The sequence below is a fragment of the Aptenodytes forsteri genome, unplaced genomic scaffold, assembly GCF_000699145.1.
Source record: "Aptenodytes forsteri isolate BGI_AS27 unplaced genomic scaffold, ASM69914v1 Scaffold82, whole genome shotgun sequence".
In the NCBI taxonomy this organism is placed as follows: domain Eukaryota; kingdom Metazoa; phylum Chordata; class Aves; order Sphenisciformes; family Spheniscidae; genus Aptenodytes; species Aptenodytes forsteri.
In genome coordinates, this window is record NW_008795490.1 from 1,523,492 (window position 1) to 1,544,193 (window position 20,702).

Here is a 20,702-nt window from a genome sequence, read left to right on the forward strand (position 1 = left end):
GGGGGGCGGGTCGGGCTGGCGGGGGGGCATCGCCGGCGGGAGCTGCTGGCGCGGCTGGAGAAAGCGGGCGAAGCCGGTGGCACCGAAGGGCGGTGTGCCGGGTATGAGTTTTTTTTTTTCCGGCTGTAGCGCTTGGCAGCCTGAGGTCTGTTACCCCTACTTACAGTGCTTGACCTGCTGCTCAAGTACGTTTCGGTCTAAAATGTACAAAAGTGGTACAAAAGGGCAAAATTATGCATCTGCCACAAACTCAGTTACCGTGCGTGTAACGTTGCCCCCTTCCCTTTAATGTTCATTTATATAGGATTTGATATGCTAAAATAAATATCTGACAGGTTGAGGGGGGAGATGTATTTATATTGTATTTTTATGCTTGTCCACCCCCATCTTGATGGTTCAGTGCTATAGAAGTACACAGTGCATTAGGTCCACGTTTGCTCCTAGTGATTTCTGTGCTCTTGAATTGAACCAAGAAAAGGTTTTCGATGTATTGGTATATTATGGGGCATTGCACTGTCTGCTTTTCCATTCCCGTACCTATGCTGTACTTTGGTAAGATTAGTTTTAAATTAAATTTGGTGGCTTTTTAAAGAATGGAAGGAATTTTTTGGGTACTACTTAGGAGATCTTCTCAGTGGGAATAAAAAGATGTGCCATGGCACTGGTGAGCTTTGACCTCTAGAATTACAGAAGAGAACTGAGTACTTCTGTCTGTACTTGAATCATGACTGAATACATCCTCTAATTTTTATAATCGTGATCTCTAAAGCATGAGATTGCAAAGAGGGAAGAGCTGTGTTGGGTTTGCTGTTTATCCAATGTGAAGTTGCTGTCATGGGAGTACATTTATTATGTCTTTTTTCCTCCACAGTTTGTTTTTGGTTTTGGGTTGTTTTTTTTTTTTCGTTTAAGTAAGACCTTTCCAAGAAAGCCTGACAAGAGGCCGTGCACTGGCACATCCTGTGCTGCAAAGCAAGATTCCTGGGCTTACTTCCTGGTTTCTGCTACTCTGTATGAACATTTGAAGAGAGATCTGCTTAGCTCTGATTTCAAAATGGGGATCTAGATCTTCAGACACCTGTAAAAGTGCATCTGTGCTTGAAGTCAGGTGCTCTAAAGAGAGCAGAGAGAGCTCAGTCCTCAGGTACTTTGCTTATGCCTCAGAAAGGGAGCGCTAGCTTGAATTTGCCAGAAGACACATGAAGTGACAAAAGAATATAGACCTTCTCCCTAGAAACTAACCCACTTTCACACCAGAACTTCAACTTAATAGCATTAGAGTTGTTTGTCACAGCTGGCAATTGTACAAGATGTGGAGGCACATCTGTGCATGCTATCTTTGGATCTGAAAGCGTGAGTGAGCATGGCACAGGGTGCCGGAGCAGGTCCCGTGGAAACCAGCTTGGGGTCAGAAATAGAATAGTTACGTTTTAGAGTGCTAATGTGGCTTGACTTAGTAACTGGGGTGTAATGCCTTATGGGCATAGCTGTGCTGTGGGGTTGAGTTTGTCCATTTGTGCCGTACTGCTTAGGTGGTCTGTCAGCTCAGTTTTTGCTAGTTGGAAGTGTCTGCACTTGTTTAGCTTTATACTGGTGTGGTGGCATAAGTATATGCAGAAAAGCTCTTTTAAGAGTCAAAAAGGGAACATAGACGTTTTTACTTTAGTATATTTTCTTTTTAAATCTCAAAAAAATAAAAACTTGTATTTCCTCCTGCACTATTTCTTTTTGTACATACAGGATCATTTTTGATGTAGAAGGAATAATACATCTTGAGAAAGTTTTGAGTAGAAGAATTGCTGGTTTTTGAGCATGACCTGGTGGCCTGATAGGAACAGAAATGCCTAGGCAGTGGGAATAGGCAGAGCGGGAATGCCATGCTGTCAGGTTGGCTTCAGAAGCCACGAGCTTAACGACAGTGGGCAGTGGGGTCAGAATAATCATGGTCTTTCCTCAGAGTGGCTTGGGAGTGCAGACTGGTTGGGAGCAGGCAGCATCAGCACGTTCAGCTTTTCTTTTACTGGATACCATGACTGTGCCCTCTACAATTCTGTGAGCCCACTGGCAGCATACTACTGATAGCTTCACATTTTGTAATTCTTGTATGCGGTATTAAAGTTTACCTCCAAGTTGATGGCCGTGATGTTACAGAAGCCATAATGGAAGGACTGGGGAAAAACCTTGAAACATTGGAATAACATTTTGTACGGCTGAAATGCTTTTGTTCAGCTCCGGAATGTGAACGCCTCCATTGTTGTGCAATACTTGCCATTTCTTAAATAAGCTGTTTTGAAAACTGGACTTTTTTTTTTTTTTTTTTTTTTTAAACTAGCATGTATGTTTTGATTTTTTCTTTCTCCTCCTGAAATTTGGATGAGCAAAACTGGATTAGAGATTGATATGATATTAGACAAAGTTTAAAAAAAAAAAAAAAGGCAAGGAATGAAAGGAATGATGCAACAAGACAACCAATCTTCTCATTAAAGTAACATGGGTTTCTGGTGCAAGGTCAAGAATTAGGTTTTGTGGTTTAGAGTATCTTTTTAATGTGCTGATAGGAACTGGCTAAAAGCACAGTGGGCTGAATGCTAATGCTGTGTTGTTTGCTTACTGTGTTTGCCTCTTGATAATTTAGGTTTAGCAGTGTTCTTTCTAAATGGCTTACTTGCCTACCAGACTTTTAGTTTAGTTGCCTGATAAACATTGTTTTCAGATTATTTGTTGGCTGTGAGAAACCTCTGTGTGGATGGATTGTTTCACAACAGAAGAAAGTAATCTTCACTACATCAACCATTTGAGTATGTATGCAGTGGGTGTCATGTATTTTAATCAAAGAAGAAACTTGTCAATAGTGATGTGCTGAAATGTTTCTTTTGTTGCTTTATGCCAGTTTCTCTATTAACAGCCTGGCACATGTTCTGAACTTTATGCTTAAAAGATCTGACATCATCTTTCCATGTATATTTGATTAAATTAAGGCAGTATGATGCAACCATGTCCCAGTGATGTGAGATTAAGTATTCACCTTTAAAACTCCTGATGAAATATTCATAGTATAAGGTGATTTAATAGGGAGAAAGCAAAGGTGATTAAGTGTAGCAATTATATGTAGAATTATATGCCCATATGTAGGGCAAAGGAAAGGCTAAGCAATATTATACTAAGAATCATCGCTAAAACAAGGAAGGAATGTAAGTGTGCTTGTTCAGAAAAGTAAAGGAAAAGCATCATGTTAGATTTTTTATTTTAACAAAGATAGTTCAGCTTTAGTTACTTAGGCAAATACTGGATTTCATTATCTTACCCTAAATATTGTCATGCAGTTTAATAATGCCAAACCTTATTGAAGAAGAATTTGTACTAAAATTTTGTAAAATGTGAGGGACTAATCATCGTCCTGCAAACTTGTCAAGTCAAACTTGTCATGTCAAACTTGTACCATGATTATTTCTTAACTCAGTTATGCCTGACTGCAGTTAAGACTCATCCTACAACATAGCTCTGTTTTGAGTCTGATGAAAGAATTATGAGAAGCATAGGTCACAGAGCCCTGGATTGCAAATATACAGTTACACTATTTGGAGCCAGTTGTCCATCTGAGTGCCAGTGCTCAAATGGTATGAGTTTGGGTGGTAGTTTTGTTTGTCTGTTCGAACACCTTTTTCCCATAATCTCTTTTCAAATTTGGAAACAAGTTATTAATTTTGTCTTATCTGTTTGGCAAGCTTCATTGGACTTTATATTTTCCTGTCGCAAACAGGATATCTTGATAGTGCCTGTGTAGTTGCTGCGAGGGGACTGTCTGTCTTCCAAGTCTCCGTACAGCTGGCCATCTTGCAAGGCACTATGCCATCTGTTACTAGTGCTGCCCGCTCTACTTCCCACAGGCCTTCTAGTGCAGAAAGAGCCTTGCCCGGACAGCCTCAATAGAGAGCAGCTGTGCTTTGAGTGGGCTGGCTGCTAGCAGCTGAATCTAGATGGGGTTTATGTGACTAATGCAGTTGTGTAGGACTTAACAGCTACCCTGTACTGGGAGAAACTGAATGGTGCACCCCATCAGGTACCCACTGCCCGTGGAAGAAGTTTTTCTGTGATTCTGTAATGAGATCTGTTTGAAGTTCTTGCGTGATTAGACCCGACAGCTTTGCCTTGTGCAGCATTTTTCATAACAGGCTAAGATTAGGTGAAATGTTCTCTGTAGATTTGTGTGGTATTGGTATGGGGAGTCTTTAAGAATTAATGAATATTCCCTTTTAACTTATGCCAGATGCTTTATATTCTTTGCTGCCATCTTGCTCTTCTGCTACTACTGTGATTATACTGCCCCACTTCACACTCCTGGGTTCTGTTGCAGCACATGGTGAAAGAGAAAAGATGAGAAAATGATCACTACTTGCCTATCTCTATTGGTCCAAGTTCACAAAAATTCACTAGTTCACTGTAATGTGTGTCGCCACACTGTTACTGCTCTTGCCTAGCTGTCCTGGAAGAGAATGACATACATTTGTGGTAGAAGTGCTGTCCTCTTTACAGGTACTGTGGCCATTACCACTGTAAATATCACTGCCAGAGCACTAAAACAGTGATGAGAAATTGTAGGAAAACTCAGGAGAGACATCTGCATCCTATAACAGCGTTAAGAATGATGGGGCCATTTTTAGTGTAGAGTTTTGTGTGAAGGCATTCAGCAGCACAGGAGGGGATAAGGTGCTGTGAATGATGGAACGGGTGTCAGTGGTAAGCTGGAAGCACAACCTGTTTCCTAGGGACCTGAATTGCTTCTTGGGGCTGTCCTTTGATTCTGACTCTGTCAAAGTGCAGCTTTCTCAAATATTCCAGTGAATTCAGGACCTTTTAAATTACAGGACTGTCTGAAATTTGTGTGAACTTTCATTATATTATTAATACTGAAAAGTGTATTATAAGTTATACAAACAAGTTTTATACTCACAGTTCAGGCTTCTCCAGAACTTGACAGTGCAATATTATGGATTACTGCAGAGGACCCATGTCCTGCTCTCAGTGATTTTGTTACTACAGGATTGGCTTACTATGCTTTTGATACACAAAATAAGTGATGTGGGGTTATTTACTTTTCTTAGTACTGAAGTGTATAGCCATAAGACATATCTATAAGACACTGTTGGTTTTTTTTCCCTTAAGTAGTGAGTTTTGTTATGGTAACATAAAAAAGTATTTTCTCTGTTGAAATTAAAGGATGTTTCATAATCTGTGAGTCTTCACCCCTAGGATTGGAAAGATGGGTATTTGAGTTATCAGTGGAGCACTTTCTAGCAAGTATGGCTTGTCAGGCCAGGTACTTCATCATGAAAGCATGGTACAAGAGCTGTTGGCCTGCCCAGCCTGTTTCCCTCCCAGTTTACAAGCATTAACAACGTATGGCTCTTGAGCACTTATTCATGAGCAGATATCAAGGGGGTACCAACCGGGGTTGTGTTAACAGGGGGAATGCTGTTCATCACCCATTCCCTGCTGGGGGTGGAAGTGAGCCAGCTGGGATGGTGCTCTGCTCTCCTGGGAGCTGCTTGCAATAATCCCTTCCTCTTTCCCTCAGTCCTCCTGCCTGGCTTTTCATTGTGTTTGGCACGCATCTGGTGGGTCTTGCTCTCATGTAGATTTTGGTATGAGGTGTGTAGGGTCAGGAAGATTGGCCACAGCAGGACCCATTGAGTTTTGGGTGCAGCACTGCAGGAGAGACCGGTGGGAAGCCATGGGAAGACAGCAGTGAGGAACTCACCTCCAAGGAAAGATTACGTGAGCTGGGAACATTAGCATAAATTCAGGAAGAGTGAACTGGAGGACTATTATTTTCCATGGGAAGATATTGTGAAGAGTAATGAACAACCTGTTCATAAATTGCAGCAAGGAAGCTTCAGGTTAGACATTAGGACAACTTTTAATGTTAAAGCTAGCTGAGCTCTAAATAGTAGTTGAAGAGAGCATGAAATTTTTGGATGTCACTGGAGAGCTTTAAGAATAAGTTAAATTAACATCTGTCAGGAATGACATCAATATAGTTGGTCCTGACTCTGGAAAAGTTGGTCTTCCTTTGGTCCTTGAGATGTTTCTGTATCAGTTGGGGAACATTTGGAGCAAGAATAATTGAAAACATTATTTGTTAATGCCAAAACTTTGAGATCTATTTGAAATGTTTCTTAGCAAGACTGGCACCAAGTCTCTGAGACTGCTTAGTGAAGAGGCAAAACAGAAACATACGACAAATCAGGAGAATGGATGTATAGAACGTGGGAAGTCATCAGTAGAAGAATTTGTTGGATCTGGATGTGAGCAGACCGGTCACGGGACTGGCAAGAATACCAGCTCTCCATTGATTGTGAACACAAAACTGCAAGGGTCATGGTGTAGCCACTGTAGCGGAATATTAATCATTGCTCTAAGTTATCGAGCAACTTTATGAACCTGTGCTGTTCAGAGGATGCGCCATCACCTTGCTTCTGGTCAGAGGGAGATGCTGCGAGGACAGGCAGACTGTGCAGCAGAGCCAATCCAACAGCCTGTGGCCGTCAGAGCAAGTAGCCCAGCTCCTTCCTCCCAGCTGTGTGCTTGCGTCTCTTGTGCTTGTCTGGCTCTTCCTTGCTTGTCGAACTGACAGAAAAACATTCCGTCAAAAAAAGGGAAAGTTTTCCTGACAATGTAGTGAGCTAAATTGGCTCACTCGCTTGGCATAAATCAAAGGGAAGGATGATGTGCGGGCAAGGAGGTATCTACACTGTCTCTTTTAGTGGCAGAGGCAGCAAGCTGTTAAGCTGTCTTACTTGTCTGCACGCTATGATCTATTTTTTGTAACTTTGACAGCACTGAAGTGATCCACTGAAATATTTTAATTTCTTAAACATGTAATACGCTCTTCAAGTGGAAGTTTTAAGTATGTACTGGAATTCACGACTGTGCTTGTGGATACTACGTCAACAGAATTGACAGCTGTTGTGAAGAAAATTAATCATCGCATACATAGCTCACTTTGTACATTTAACGCTCAATTGTTGAGCACATCTATCTTGCCCCATGCCCTTCGTTTTTAAATAAAGCATTTGATTTAAAACAAAAATCTAGGGGGGAATTTTCCGTTTTTTTTACAGCAGTTACAGGCTATCAGTCGTTTCCTTTTTCTTGTAATCTCAGTGAGTCACTTTGTAGATGTTGAAAAAAGATTGCAAAATACTTTCTGTGGAAAAGAACTGAAATTTCATTTAAGGCTTAAAAACTGAAGGAATATTAAGACTGCCTGGAAAATCCATCTTTTGGGCCCTTTGAATCCCCAGAAAACAGAAAAACCTGAGAAGTCATGACACAAGGTTTTGGTAATCTGGTAAGCAGTTTGTGGGTGTAAGGGAAGTACAGCTCTGAATGATAGATAAAGAGCTAGAAGTCCGTCGGGTTTTTTTTTTTTTAATATACAGAATTCTTAGATCTTGAGAAGAAAATAAGTGGTTTGAGGAAGTTACAGGATGACAGAAAAGATTACATCCTGTGATTATATTATTGATCTGGTTTATATTTTCAGTAACAGACTTCCAGTTCTCTAAGTAAGTTGGTAATTTTCATTTACTTTGAATAGCTAGGATTTAAGTTTTGAAGAAAAGTCTTTTTTAATATACAGAATTCTTAGATCTTGAGAAGAAAATAAGTGGTTTGAGGAAGTTACAGGATGACAGAAAAGATTACATCCTGTGATTATATTATTGATCTGGTTTATATTTTCAGTAACAGACTTCCAGTTCTCTAAGTAAGTTGGTAATTTTCATTTACTTTGAATAGCTAGGATTTAAGTTTTGAAGAAAAGTCAGTATAAACACCTGTTTCCTAGAAAGGGCATTGAGAGAGAGATTTCTCTTTGGTCTCAGTGGCCAGAGAGTTTTCCTACTGATTTGACAAATGCATCTGAAGCATCAATGACAAGTAATTTCCAACCAAAAGGTTATCTGTGTTAGATTTTAAACCATGCTTCTCATGATGCCAGATTTCTGCTGAATCAGATTTGGATGTTGTTTTTCAGTTTTTGGTAATCCTGGCTACCTGCGTATACTGATAAACACCCGTTGTTTTAAGGAGCTTTTTACATTATAGTCACAATTCAGAAGCTCTCTGTTCATGAATTGTGACTATATTGTGCTAGGTACTGTACATTTATAGTATTTCCTGCCTGAAAATTTAGTGTTTTATAAAAATACCAAACAAAAAGCCTTTTTATGTATTGAGTTTTTTTAATTTATTTTAAATTCTGGACAAGTTCAACTTTCTATTGAGACATGACTCACTTTTTAGCTGTTAGTTGTGAAACCATGACTCAAACACAGAGCTAAAGAAGATGCTGTAGGTATGGAGAGGTTTTCCAGAGGAAAATGAAACGTGATTAGAATAATTTAAGGCTCCCAAAAGACAAATGAGGAGCTTAATATTATTTTTGAAGAGGTGACTCAGGAAAGCAGTGTGGCAATCATTACTTTTGGCTATATCCAAGAGAGGTTTGGCTGTTGTAAGTAGGTTTTGTCAGGGGCAGGCCTGGGAGATTGAAGGTCCCATCTGCAAAAGAGCCCCTGAAATTACAAGGGTGAAATCAGAGGACAGAACGAGTCAATAAATTACAGCAATTAGGGTTTGAAAGAAGGAAGCAAATCCCCATTAGCTGTGCGTTTGGAGGTGTCCCATGTGGTGTAATTTGGGAATGATAACCAAAGAAAAGAAACAGCATTACTGCTGACACTGAAAAAACAGTGTTATTTTGTATAGGCTAATGTGTATTAAATTATACTTCACCTTGAAGACTAAGTTAAAAAACATTTACAGAGAATCTGATTTGCACCTTGTATTGTCTTATTTTTCAGCTAATATGAGAGACTTCTTTTCCATTATATCCATGTGAAACAAGTTCTGCTGAGAATTTAGCTTGATTATTATTATTATTATTTTATCTTGATTTTAAAAAGCCCTTTATACATAAGGGGATGCAGCTGTCATTCTTTCTCATCAATCCTCTCTATTAAAAAGAGAGGGAAAAAAAACCCCAACCCTTACATGAAACAAGTAAGCGTTTTCCTCTTTCTTCCGTCTGCTGGATAGAAAGCCTGGAAATGTACTCTGGGGATTGTACGTAGTCATTCTGTCAGGACAGTGTGTGAAAGCTGCCTGTGGCCTGCAGCGGCTTATGTGTTTCCTCAGAAACTTACATCTCTTCGCACTGTTGTTTTCCAGGAAACCATCAGAGTCAATGTTACGATGTTGAAAACCAATGGAGAATTTCACAAAGGACAGGTTTGTCCCATTTTTCTATTTATTCAGTGAATTAATATGCAGTGAAACAAAGTCTGCATGTGGATGCAAATACATTGCTTTGTCTGATGTCAGTCAATATGAAGTGTGTTCCTCTGAGAACAGAACGGTAGCATAGGGCCAGGAACCATACACTCATTCTGTCTGTCTTTCTTTCAGGTTGTTTTTAATATCACCTATGTTAATGGACAGGTATATCTAAATGATTTTCCTATGAAAAGCGGGGTTGCCCACATAACATGTCGAACAGTAATATGTGAGTATTCTCTTTTTTTGTGTGTGTTTCCCCACCCCACCCTGGGGTATTTGGCTTCCCTGTTATCTAATAGCGAAAGGTTACAATGACTACATGTTCTCCTACTCTGCAAACCTGAGCATTGTAGAAGCAAATCATTTCCCAAGGTAGGATAATTTTCCTGCAAAAAGGGGTGGGAAAAAAATCTTACTGCCTTGTTCACAAGTCACATTCACATGCTTATATGTAAATGGTCTAATCTGAAATCCAGACTCTGCCTATCTTTTCAAAAGAATGTTTTGCACTACAAGCTAGACAACGTAAACAGAAGGATGCAACTCCACCCTGCTAATGGCTGTGTCCCTAGGTTGGTTGGCATATATCCAAAAAGAGATTCAATAACAAAAGTATGAATTATTGTTAGAAGATCTTTTAATTATCTCATTTCTGTGTCTATTGGACAAGCAAGTTTCTGCTGGATGGGATATTATAGCACAAATACTGCGGTTTTGCTAGTGTCCTGCAGTGGTTAATTCCTTTGACTTATCTTGAAACTGCTATTTTTTCCAGTGATGCAATGCTACACCTTTTGTGAATGACCAGAAAGTACTGTGATTTTTCTGAGATACACAAAGCATACTGTATAATTAATTAAACAAGGGCCATTATGCTCATTTGATTTAAGCTTCTGTTGTATTCAGAATCATCTCCTGGTGGATCAGGTGCAGTCAGTCTCTAGCTTGGTTTCTGAGGTCATCCTCTTCTTACAATCAGACATTTACTTAGAAAGTACTAATGCTTTTTCTAAATTGCTTCTCTGAGCCATGACCTTGTTTCTTGAACCCTTCCTTCCCAAGCATGATCAATTATTAATTTGACACTGTTTCTTTTCTAGAGAGGGAGAGCAGTAATTCACTTCTCTTTCTGGGACAGTTATGTTCCTATTGCTTCTACTTTTTCTATCCTAGGGTAGAAAAACATGGCAAAATGCCATTTACCTGCAAGATATTTGACTCCAGAAAAACAGAAATTATTTTATTGACTAATTCTGAGAGATACTGAGCACTCTACCGTAGTTCCTATTAATTTCCCAAACCATAGTTGTATAGCTTGCAGTGACTACAATTACGAATGTGAATCTGAAACAGTGAGAAAAATACTGATATGGCCTGGGAGCTAGGAACCTGGAACTCTCTATCTCCGTGTTTGGGTCTGAGTCCTCAGCACAGTACCTCTCTCTGTTATCTGTAAAGTAATGCTTATACTATTTAGTTACTAAATCCTTGATGACAGATTCAGATAGTGTTTGGAAAATGCTAAAGGAATATCGAGATACTTCTTACCTGTTAACAGAGGGGAAAAATACTCCTGAATGTATGTAAAAGCCAAACGAGCCAAATACTCATGCTCTTGAGCATTAGAGAGGAGACCAAGTCTCCTGAATGGTATTGTCTTGACACTGTTGTCAGATCATGCCTGGCACCTATATCCCCACTTGAAGTTCCCACAAACGTCAGTTTTGGAAGCGCAAGTGTCTTTCGCTCCTGCTGAATGCAGTGGGGATTGAGCAGCCTGACACATGAAAGGTTGGGACCACAGGGAGCTTCAGCTACTTGGCATCTTTCAGGCTTTGGTCCTTTAATGTATGCTTGCTGCTGTAAGTCAGAAGACATTCAGCAACGGGGTTAGTGCTCTGGCTCACACCTATAGGGAACCCTTCTCTTTCTCTCAAACCTTTGTCTCTCCTTCTGCCACTTATTTTCGCAATGGAAGATATTGCTAAATGATGCCAAAAAGTATTTTTCTATATTTAAAATAAGCAAAATAGCTTTATGAGGAAAGGGGTAATTGCATAAAAGTCACGAACATGCCGAGTTGTTACTGTGTAACTGAAAGACGCTAGTCCGACATTCTTCCACTTGCCTCTTAGGCTCAGCACTGCAAGTGACTCACAGCACTCGCGGCTTAGAAACAGGGGCCAGTTCAGTCTCAGTTCATGTGCCTTGCTCTCTGCATGCTGGAGAGATGTGTCACCTCCACTCTTGCACTTCTGCAGCACGTCAGTTCCAGTGTGCCCTCACCTGTAGTAGAGGCATGGTAGCTGGGAAAAGGATACTAGCTCTGTGCAAAAACACCTAGGGTAAAAAGGCAGTTCTCTGTGTACTTGTGGAGGAATATTGGGTTGTTGAAATAGCTGAAAGCTTTTGGGTAGGAAGAGAGTCTGAGGCGTCACGGTCACATATGAAAACGGGGGGGGGGAGGGAGAGAAAACATGTATGAGGGAACTGACATCTTGAGTAGTGTATGCAGTGTGTGTGGAAAAGAGCATATTTGTTTCTGTATTGAGAGGAAGGGGAACTTTGTGCGGATCAAGATGTTTACACAGGTGGCTGGCTGGGCTGCAGCATTACTCTTACGAACTCCTTTGGACAACTGAAATAAGAATGCAGCAATAGTGAAGCCAAAGCGCGCTGCTTCGAGTGCTTAAATGCAAACCTCAAAGGCGGGGATGCAACATTGTTTGTGAGCTCCCTCAGTCTGCGGATCACACAGCACTGCTGTTGTCTGCTGTGTTATATCGTGAGACCTGCTCCAAGGTTGAGCTGGTGATACACTGGTAAAAAATCATGGCATCTGTTTTACCTGTTGCCCAGATTACTACTGCTTATAACAGCAGTTACTGGAAGTGTTAAGGACGTCAGCATAGTACAGACTTACGTACAACTGTTCAGGCATCTCTGGTTTGATGCTAGTGGTCCTCTGTAGTTGTAATGACTTTTCCATTCAGATGCTACGTGTGCAAAGGCATCTATGTCAGCGTTGCAACTGTTTGCCCTGCGGTTGTATACTGCTTTCTGGTTGGGGTGGTTTCTCTTTGAAAACTGTGACATTGTGTTTTAACAGTGGAGAATGGAAACTTGGATAACTTACCAGACCAGCAGCGCCTGGGAACCGTCAGTGTTCGCATCATGGTTCATGAGTGGCCTTTGGCATCCAGTTCTGATTTGCAGCTGATTGTCATTCAGGAAGAAGTGACAGAAATTGATGGAAAACAGGTAAAAAAACCCCCCAACATTCTGCTTGTTTTTAATTTAGGAGAAGCAACTAGTTACCAAGGATTAAAAGGTTTACATGTGTCTGGCTGGTGGTTAGAGCACCAAGTATATAATCTAATGCTAGCTAGCACAGTACTGAGGGAGATAATACCAATCTAAGTTGCCTGTATAGTAGCAGGGGTGTTTCATAAGGAGACTTCAAGTTTTAATTATTAAAATACAAATAGAAGCATGAAGTGTTGGATGACTTTCCCTTAAGCTTGTTAGAGTATCATTAACTCTGTCACATGCTCTTTCAACACATGCATTTATGCAAGCAAAGTCAGATTCACAAGCAATATTTCATTTACAAAATAATGTACAAAATAAATAAAAGGGGCATGGGCTCGTTCCGAGTCCTGAGGTTTTCCTCATTGTTTATTCCAAGCTAACAAAGCGTTTCAAGCATGTAGCATGGGGAACAGCTTGCAGCAGCAAACTCTTATGGCAGGTGGGCTTGTTGTGAAAACCCACAACACCTGAGAGCTTAGCCTTAGAATATTTTGCATGTAAGATAATGAACTCATTTGAATAAAAATCTTGATAATGAACATGGATTTTGAGATGAACAGGAAAAAAAAAACCCAAATTCTAACTGTATTTGCACAAATACCAGCGAATGTGAGGGGTTACAATTCTAGCTGAGGTTGAAATGTGCAGAACTGAGTTCTCAAAATCACCTGTAAGGTATAGTTATTTTTCCAACCAGAGAGGTTCTGGAGAGAAGATACAGCTGCTGAAGCCAGCAAAAGTGTCAAATTTTTGTTTCAGTACATGTCTGCATCTTGCATGTGGCCAGGCTCTTTTGACGCTGGCTTATGTTCTGCTGCTCTTTTTTTATAAAGGAGAATGATGATAATAGCATTGATCCTTAATTAATTGCATGCTCAGCATGTAGTATTTTTTACAGGGATCTGCATCGTGTCAAAATTTCACTCTGTTAATGAAAAATCCCATTGGGAGGTTTGAAGCTTTTCTACTGAGGTGTTTATCCCACTGTTAGGAGGCTAATATATATCCTGGTTTGGTTCAGTTGTTACACAATAGCGTTGTATTTCAGATTTCAAACTAGACATCACAATGCATTTCAGATTTTCATAGGGACCTGGTAAGAACAACCAGAAAGCTAATGCTGTTTCCTTAATTGTTCCTTTAGGTCAAAAGCTTTCAATCTTTCTCATTAGTTATCAGCTGACAGTAACGATCATCTGTTTCATGACATTGTTCTGTGCATGTTCAAAGCAAAAGCAGACCGTTGGTTGGTCTATGGCTCTGAAAGCATGAGTGAAACTGTATCACATGCTGCATTCCTCTTTTGTTAGTTATATTTCTATGTAGCAGTTATAATTATGGTCACAAACACTCTGGATTTCTGTCAGTTCTTGGCCTCACGATGCTGTTATTGGTGTTAGTAGGAGTCATGCTGAATGTGTTCTATATAAGCGATGCTTGCAGTGATTGTTAAGTGAAATGGGTCCAGTGCATCACTGGAAGAGGAGGAAGAAAACTATTCTTTTGGTTGTTGAAAAAAAGCAACATTACTGCAAAAGCAGAAGTGTCAGTCTTGCCTCGGCAACACTTTCAATGTTTGCAAGTGCTCTTTCACTAGGTACTTGAGTTTTCCATGCCCTAAAATGCCTCCCTGAAAGAGGATCGTAATGAGCTATGTAAGACTTGGTTAAAAGCCCATGGAGTGACTACCACATGCTTTTGCAGAGAGAGAGAGAGAGGCCCAGTCTGTTCAGCATATTTTCTAATGTGGTATAGTCTATAGAAGTGTGGTAAGTAAAAACAAAGAATACTAATTCATGTTTTAACATCCCTATGTCTAAATCTTAATGGCTTGGAGTTTTCTGTGATGTATTGGTTTTCTCTGCCAGCCTACTTCACTCTTACTTTAAACTCAGTAATATCAACATGTTTGCATCTCTTGTAGGTTCAGCAGGAAGAAGTAACAGAAATAGATATTTTAGTAAAGGACCTGAGGGTACTGAGACATTCCAAGTACACTGTCCCTTTGAAAGAGAGCATGCTGTATTCCATCCCAAGGGACAACGACATGTTATTTACACTTCCCAACCTCTCAGGAAAAGGTATCTCTCTTAGCTGTTACATATTATTTTTATCCATAGTTGATGTATTGCTTTACAAGGGTGAAAGGACATCATTATTCCTGTGTTTTACATAGTGAAACAGTTTCTTTGTTAACAGGGAAGTGTTTTGGTTTATGTCGTTTGTTTTTGGGGTTTTTTTAAATGCCGAAATTCAGTTCTTCTACATTCTAGGTATTTTGTTTGTTTTCAAATCTGTTCTCCTTTGAAGCACTTGGTACTTGTCAATCTGCAACCCAGACGTCCCTCAGGAGTGACTTTTTCTCACAGTGCTATGATGGAAGTTTCTCTAAAGCTCCCCCTTTTTTCTGAGATTGAAAGAGAAAACTGGAGAGGAAATACCTGTCTGGGTCACTTCCAAACCAGAGAATAGTTTTATGTTATTAAACTTGAATAACTTAAAAGCAAGAGAAGTTATTTGATGCCTTAATCTTACTTGTTTTGTTTAATCAAAAACTCTTAAGGATTTCATAGGAAATGAATATTTTGATCTAGTGCATCACCTTTTAATCTGGCGACAGCCGAAATTTACAGCTAAGGGCACAGCTAAAGGCTGCACTGTAACACTGCTTCTGCTTCTTATCAAGTTCACTACTGAAGTAAAAAAAAAGTCAGCCTTCCGTGTCCTTGCTGTAAATGTGTGAGAACTGTACCATAACTATAGAAATGCAGCATGTCTTTGTTTTCCTGAATAGTGAGTCAAATAAAAAGCAAGCCCCCGCACTAAATCTAGCTTTTCTTCTTCAGATACTCAAGATCCACTGCAAACTACCAGTCAGTACCTCATCCGGCAAGTAGAAACTACAGTAGATGAAGAGACATTACCTGGCAAGTTACCAGAGACCCCTCTTAGGATAGAACCTCCATCTTCTTACAAGGTAGTTTGGTTGGTTGGTTGTTGGAATTATTAGTATATACCTTTAAAGACTGCTCTAAAAAGGGGAGACGAGATTTCCCCAGAGGTGAAATGCATACAGCTTGGTGACATTTCTAGGAGGAAAAGTTGTAGTAACATACTGCAGATAGAGCTGAATGTTACTCAGTATTACAGTTTGAGGGAATAAACTTCCTTCCCCATTTTTAGTATTGTCTACAGAAACACATACAAATACTATGTTTTCCTCCTTTGTGGATTTTTACAGAACAAACCAAACAAACCCAGCATTGTTAGGATTCAGAGAGCGGGTTTTCCTCATGTAAAGACCAAACACAACATCCATTTAAAGATGGTAAGAAGGTATATAACGTTCCTAGGCTTTTGTCTGTGGTCCTTTATTTTTAATTTGAAAAAAAGCAACGTAGTGTGTAATAACCAATTTCCGGAAGACAGAATTGCCATTCCTACTTAACCTAGTATTGACTTCTGAGTACTGTTTTGCTGCTTTGTATTTCTTAAAGACCAGGATTTTCTATTGTGTGAGGTATCTGACGGTAACTGACTTCCACAGAAGTCTAAGAAATCCCCACAGCCAACCACTAAGAAGAACAGACTTTTACAGACATACTCTAGGAAACATAAAAAAACAACAAACTTCCTGAATTACCCCTTAGCAGTGAGAAATTGTTGGTTTTTTTCTACTCCAGTAGGAATCAAATGGGTTTCTAAATCCTGCAACCTTCTGACCTCACAGACACCTCATGACAGTGAGTTGTGATATTTACATTATACCAAGCTAAGCATTTATAACAATTTCAAATATCATTTAGCTTTAAAATACATCCGTTTTTTCTGACTCTGCTTGAGTGCTTACCCCTCTGGGAGATGGGCCGTTGGTCCCACCCACTGTAAGAAACACCGTAACAGCTTGAGAAGTTTCAGTTCCAGATTAGGTAAGGATGGGCCTGACGGCTGCCTCTGTGGCTGAAAGAAACGCTTTATAACCTACTGCTGAGACAGGAGGGCCAAAATAGTAAGCTGAAAGTTATGGATAGGCTAGAGGAGGTGCTACCCCTCTCCTGGGCTGTCAGTAACCCTTTCCCTGCTGTACACTGCCATGGTGTCACGGCTTCTCTACGCCTAGGCCAAATAGCTCACCCTTCACCTGCTCTGTTCAAGCGTCCTTTATTTTCCAAAGTGGCCTTTCTTTTCAGGGAACTCTGCTAGGATGAGCAGAGAACTAAACCTTCCAAACTTTGTAGAAGAAAGAGGTCTGAGTCGCCAGTCAATTCCATCCTGCTTTTACGTATGTTTAAGCACACATACATTTAAGTAAAACTGTCACCATGTAATGCGATTCACCAGTAGCTACAAAAACTGCACTTGCTATGTTTTGCAACCCATCTTTTCATTTTTACTTCTTTGGTTGTAGGTGATGTGCCAGTGGGTGGAAGACTTGAGAAAAGGGTTGTGCAGATTCTGGTTTCGATCTTTACCCATCTTCTTTAGTTTGATGGAAGTCATTGTAGTTGGAGTTGTTGGAGCAGCTCTTATTCTCAAAGTCTTAAAGGTGATTTTCCCTTCTTGTGAAAACAAGTAAGTAATTTTTGCTATCTTTTTTTTCTGTGATGAAGGCAAAATATTAACTAAAAAGTCTTTCAAGAAGCAGCCCTGTTCTGTAGGAAGACGATGGCAACAATTCAGTGAAAAGGCTGCCAGTAACTTTCCATTCCAAGTGACCTTTTGACACATAGGCATTTCAGAGGAACATGGGAAAATCTTTCATTGGAAATGTCTTTAGCTTGGCTGTCATACTGCCAAATTTTCATCAAGTCTTCTAAGGACTACGCTGGGAGACACCATTAACATAGCTCCGAGAGAGGAGGGTAGAAGCTAGAGCTAAACAATTCCAACAGCTCTAAATCTTTTCATACTCCTACTGTGTTGGAGTTATTGCAGTAATTGTGAAAGGCCCCAAATTTGGCTTTGCAAATTTGTACGGGAATTCTCCAAGGAGGAGCTGCCTATGTAGGCAGCTTACAAGCCATAGTAATTGGTGCTAGCATCGGTGGCAAAAGCTCATAAATAAAGTTGGTTGACTGCAGATGACTTTATTCACTCCGTCGGTGTGTTGCCAGCCACACTAATATTTTTCAGAGAAGCAAGCTCTCAAAACAAGGGGTGGAAAGATGAATTAGTAACTGCAGCTAAGAAACCAGGATAGATTTAGTGCTGGAATGGGCAAGCATGTACATTTTAAAGCAACCCAAGTCAGTTCTGGAAGACCTTGGAACCATACATTCTTTCAGGAGAAGTGACTGACAGCGTAGCACGCTTCACAACCCACAACAAGAACAGCTGATGTCTTCAAATGCAACTGACCAGCTGTGCTTCTGAATGGGCCTGAGCACGGTTAATTTATGTATCCGCCCAGGGATACAAGCGGCCTTAGTCCTTCTGACAGAGCTAGAAAAATGGAGGGTTGGAAGATCAGGAAGGTTGGAAACTGCAGTGACAAAAGAGACCATGCTTCCCCCGACACTTCACAAAGCATGCTGTCAGTTTGGAGTACTTCTTGTAACTAACTTGTTAGAGCAGGAAAAGTGAGACACTTTGTACCCCCCACAGCAATAAGTAGCTTAACACTGCCACGTGTGAAACTTTGAACTAAGAAGAACGAGGAAAAAAATTCTAATCCCCATAAACTGTTCAGCAAAGCCCCTGATGGCCTGTCGGTGGCAGAGGTCAGTACAGAGCAGAGGAACCAGCCTGCAGTAATTTCCAACTGGAGAACGCGGGCCTTGTGCATGGCTTGTCAGAGCATTTCAAGAAATTGTAACACTGGAAGGATGGGCCTCCCCCTCTTTACAAAAAAAAAAAACCACAAAACCCAAAAACCCCACAGTCATTTTCTTGCTACCTGTATAAAGTGGTCCTGTAAAAAGCGGTAAAGGTTTAATTCTAACAAGAATGAGCGGGTGGTCTCATTTGGTGAATGAGACAGTTGTGGACGTGCGTCAGACCTCATCCCAAGTCCTTAATGCCATTCTGCAGTGCCCTGATAAAACTAGAGGCTTTAGCTAGTCTTAGAGAATGAGGTGCAAGAGCCTGACAAAGCAGCTCCTGACAGCAGGCAGTTTTAGGCTACTGGGAAATTGAACATAAAGAGCCCACGCTGCTGATATTTCAGATGTAGAAACTGGGTGAAGCGACCCCTCTGAAACCACAGCTGGTACGTTTTGGGAGCAGTTTTCCATCAGGTTTTCATTCTGGCTTCGTAAAAGAGCTATTATGAGGGTAATACTACTTACTTGATGCATTGATTTAAACTAAGTCTGGGGAGGTTGAGAATAAATCTAACTTTTAGAGCACAAGATTGTTTTGTATGTTATTTTCTAATGCCAGGTAATCATCTTCCTTTCAGAGGCATCCTTCTCTTGGATCAAGTTGGCTTTGTACCCGCGATTACCATCGGCTTGCCTTCAGACCTTCCAGATGGGAAAAATAATTTAGATGAGAAAGCGTGTACTTAACACTGTGTTTACTTTGGAGTTACTGCTTTTTAAAAACAGATTTTTAGTTGACCTGAAATTTGGCACTTGATCTTAATACCTTGTTTGTTTCTTACTAAGAAAACTAAGTCAGTTGATTAATTGGTAAAGGGACACTCAGGCTGAGACCCAAAGCTGACTTCCCTGTGCCTCTCTGTAAACATGCAGCCTTTTCAGAAGCGTCAAAATAAAACAGCTTTCCACCCTGAGGGCTACCGTTGGTTTCAACTTCTGTGAAGTCACTTTTCCACACCTCAGACAGGATGCTGGCTGCCTTCACGCCCATGGAGAAACCAGGTCAGCTACCCTGAATAGCGAGACGATGAAATTCGGGGTGTCCTGAAGCCTCCAGATAGCATGCTTCAGAAAAGGACAAAGGAGCGCCACAAACATTAGCTGTGCCTGCGAGCCTAAACAAAGCTGCCCGACCTGGTCTCAGGTCTCTCAGGCTTGAGCGTGCCTTGCAAGGAAAATATCACTACCAAACGTTTGTGTTACTCGAGTAATTTGACATTTTATATATGCAAAACAAAAACTAAAAAGGCAGATTTCTGTTTCAAGCACTTTACACTTTTATGGCCCCTTCCACTCATAAAAATTGTTAGCACTTGTACATGATGTGCTTTTTGTATCTGACGGCAGTACTATGTGAAGTCTCAAAAGAAAATTCTACAAAAGTACTGGCTTACTATTGCTAAGTAGGCCCAGCCTGCCCATGCTGATTTGTACTGTTAACATTTTTCAAATAAACATGTAAATTGTTTATTAGACTGTGTTCATGTGCGCATCTATATTTAGTTACATAAAACAGCAGTTTGCCAAGCGTGTTTGATGCAGGGTACTACTTACGAAAATTGTCAGAAGAATGACAAGGGAAAAAAAAAAGGGGAAGCTTAACTACCTGGCATTAGACTGAGCACGGTTACCGTTTGAGTGATCGGAATTATCCACGTTCAGCTTAAGTGTTGCAGTGAGGGAGGAAAGCTAGGATTTCCAACCACACACACCCCCCTTAAGGAAAGATTATCCTAAGTTTAAGGAGATCTCTGAGTTACTTGGATATGTGTCCTTACAGCTGGTCTGTGACAGGAACAACTCAAGAGTTGTCCCAATAAACTGACAGCACTGTGGTGGGAGAAGAAACATTTCTAACACTGAACTGCCTTGAAAAAAACCAAAACAGAAGCCAGCAGCGCAGCGTGGTATACGTCAGCAGAAGATAACAGGGATGCTGCTCAAGCTTCCTTTTTCTGTTTTTTAATTTAATTTTTTTGTTCTAGCGCCTTGTTGGTTTGTACTTGGCATTTACTTCCTCAAGCTCAGTGTCATTAGAGCGTAGGATCCCAAACATTTGCCAGATACCCAGCCAAGGAAGGGTGATAGAAGCAGGGGACGTGTCACAACTGGCCGGGTGCTTCAGGCAGGTGTGGAGCCATGAAACACTCGAGCAGGGCAGCTGCTCTGCTGATCCGAAATGAGTGGCGGGGGGGGGGGGCCCCCGGCCCCCCCCCCCCCGTTTCT

General features: G+C 40.7%; 1 protein-coding gene across 1 annotated transcript in view; it reads left to right on the forward strand.

Annotated features, from left to right (window-relative positions):
- The window catches only part of GINM1 (glycoprotein integral membrane 1), a 24,586-nt gene extending 4,642 nt beyond the window's left edge, over positions 1-19,944 (forward strand). Inside the window, exons 2-8 of the mRNA XM_009281396.1 lie at positions 9,235-9,294; positions 9,472-9,568; positions 12,452-12,603; positions 14,579-14,735; positions 15,501-15,631; positions 17,063-17,226; positions 19,055-19,944. Of these exons, the coding sequence (XP_009279671.1) occupies positions 9,259-9,294; positions 9,472-9,568; positions 12,452-12,603; positions 14,579-14,735; positions 15,501-15,631; positions 17,063-17,226; positions 19,055-19,163 (846 nt within the window). The 5' untranslated portion in view covers positions 9,235-9,258 and the 3' untranslated portion in view covers positions 19,164-19,944. The remainder of the gene's footprint in view (positions 1-9,234; positions 9,295-9,471; positions 9,569-12,451; positions 12,604-14,578; positions 14,736-15,500; positions 15,632-17,062; positions 17,227-19,054) is intronic.
- Positions 19,945-20,702: the final 758 nt, after the last annotated feature.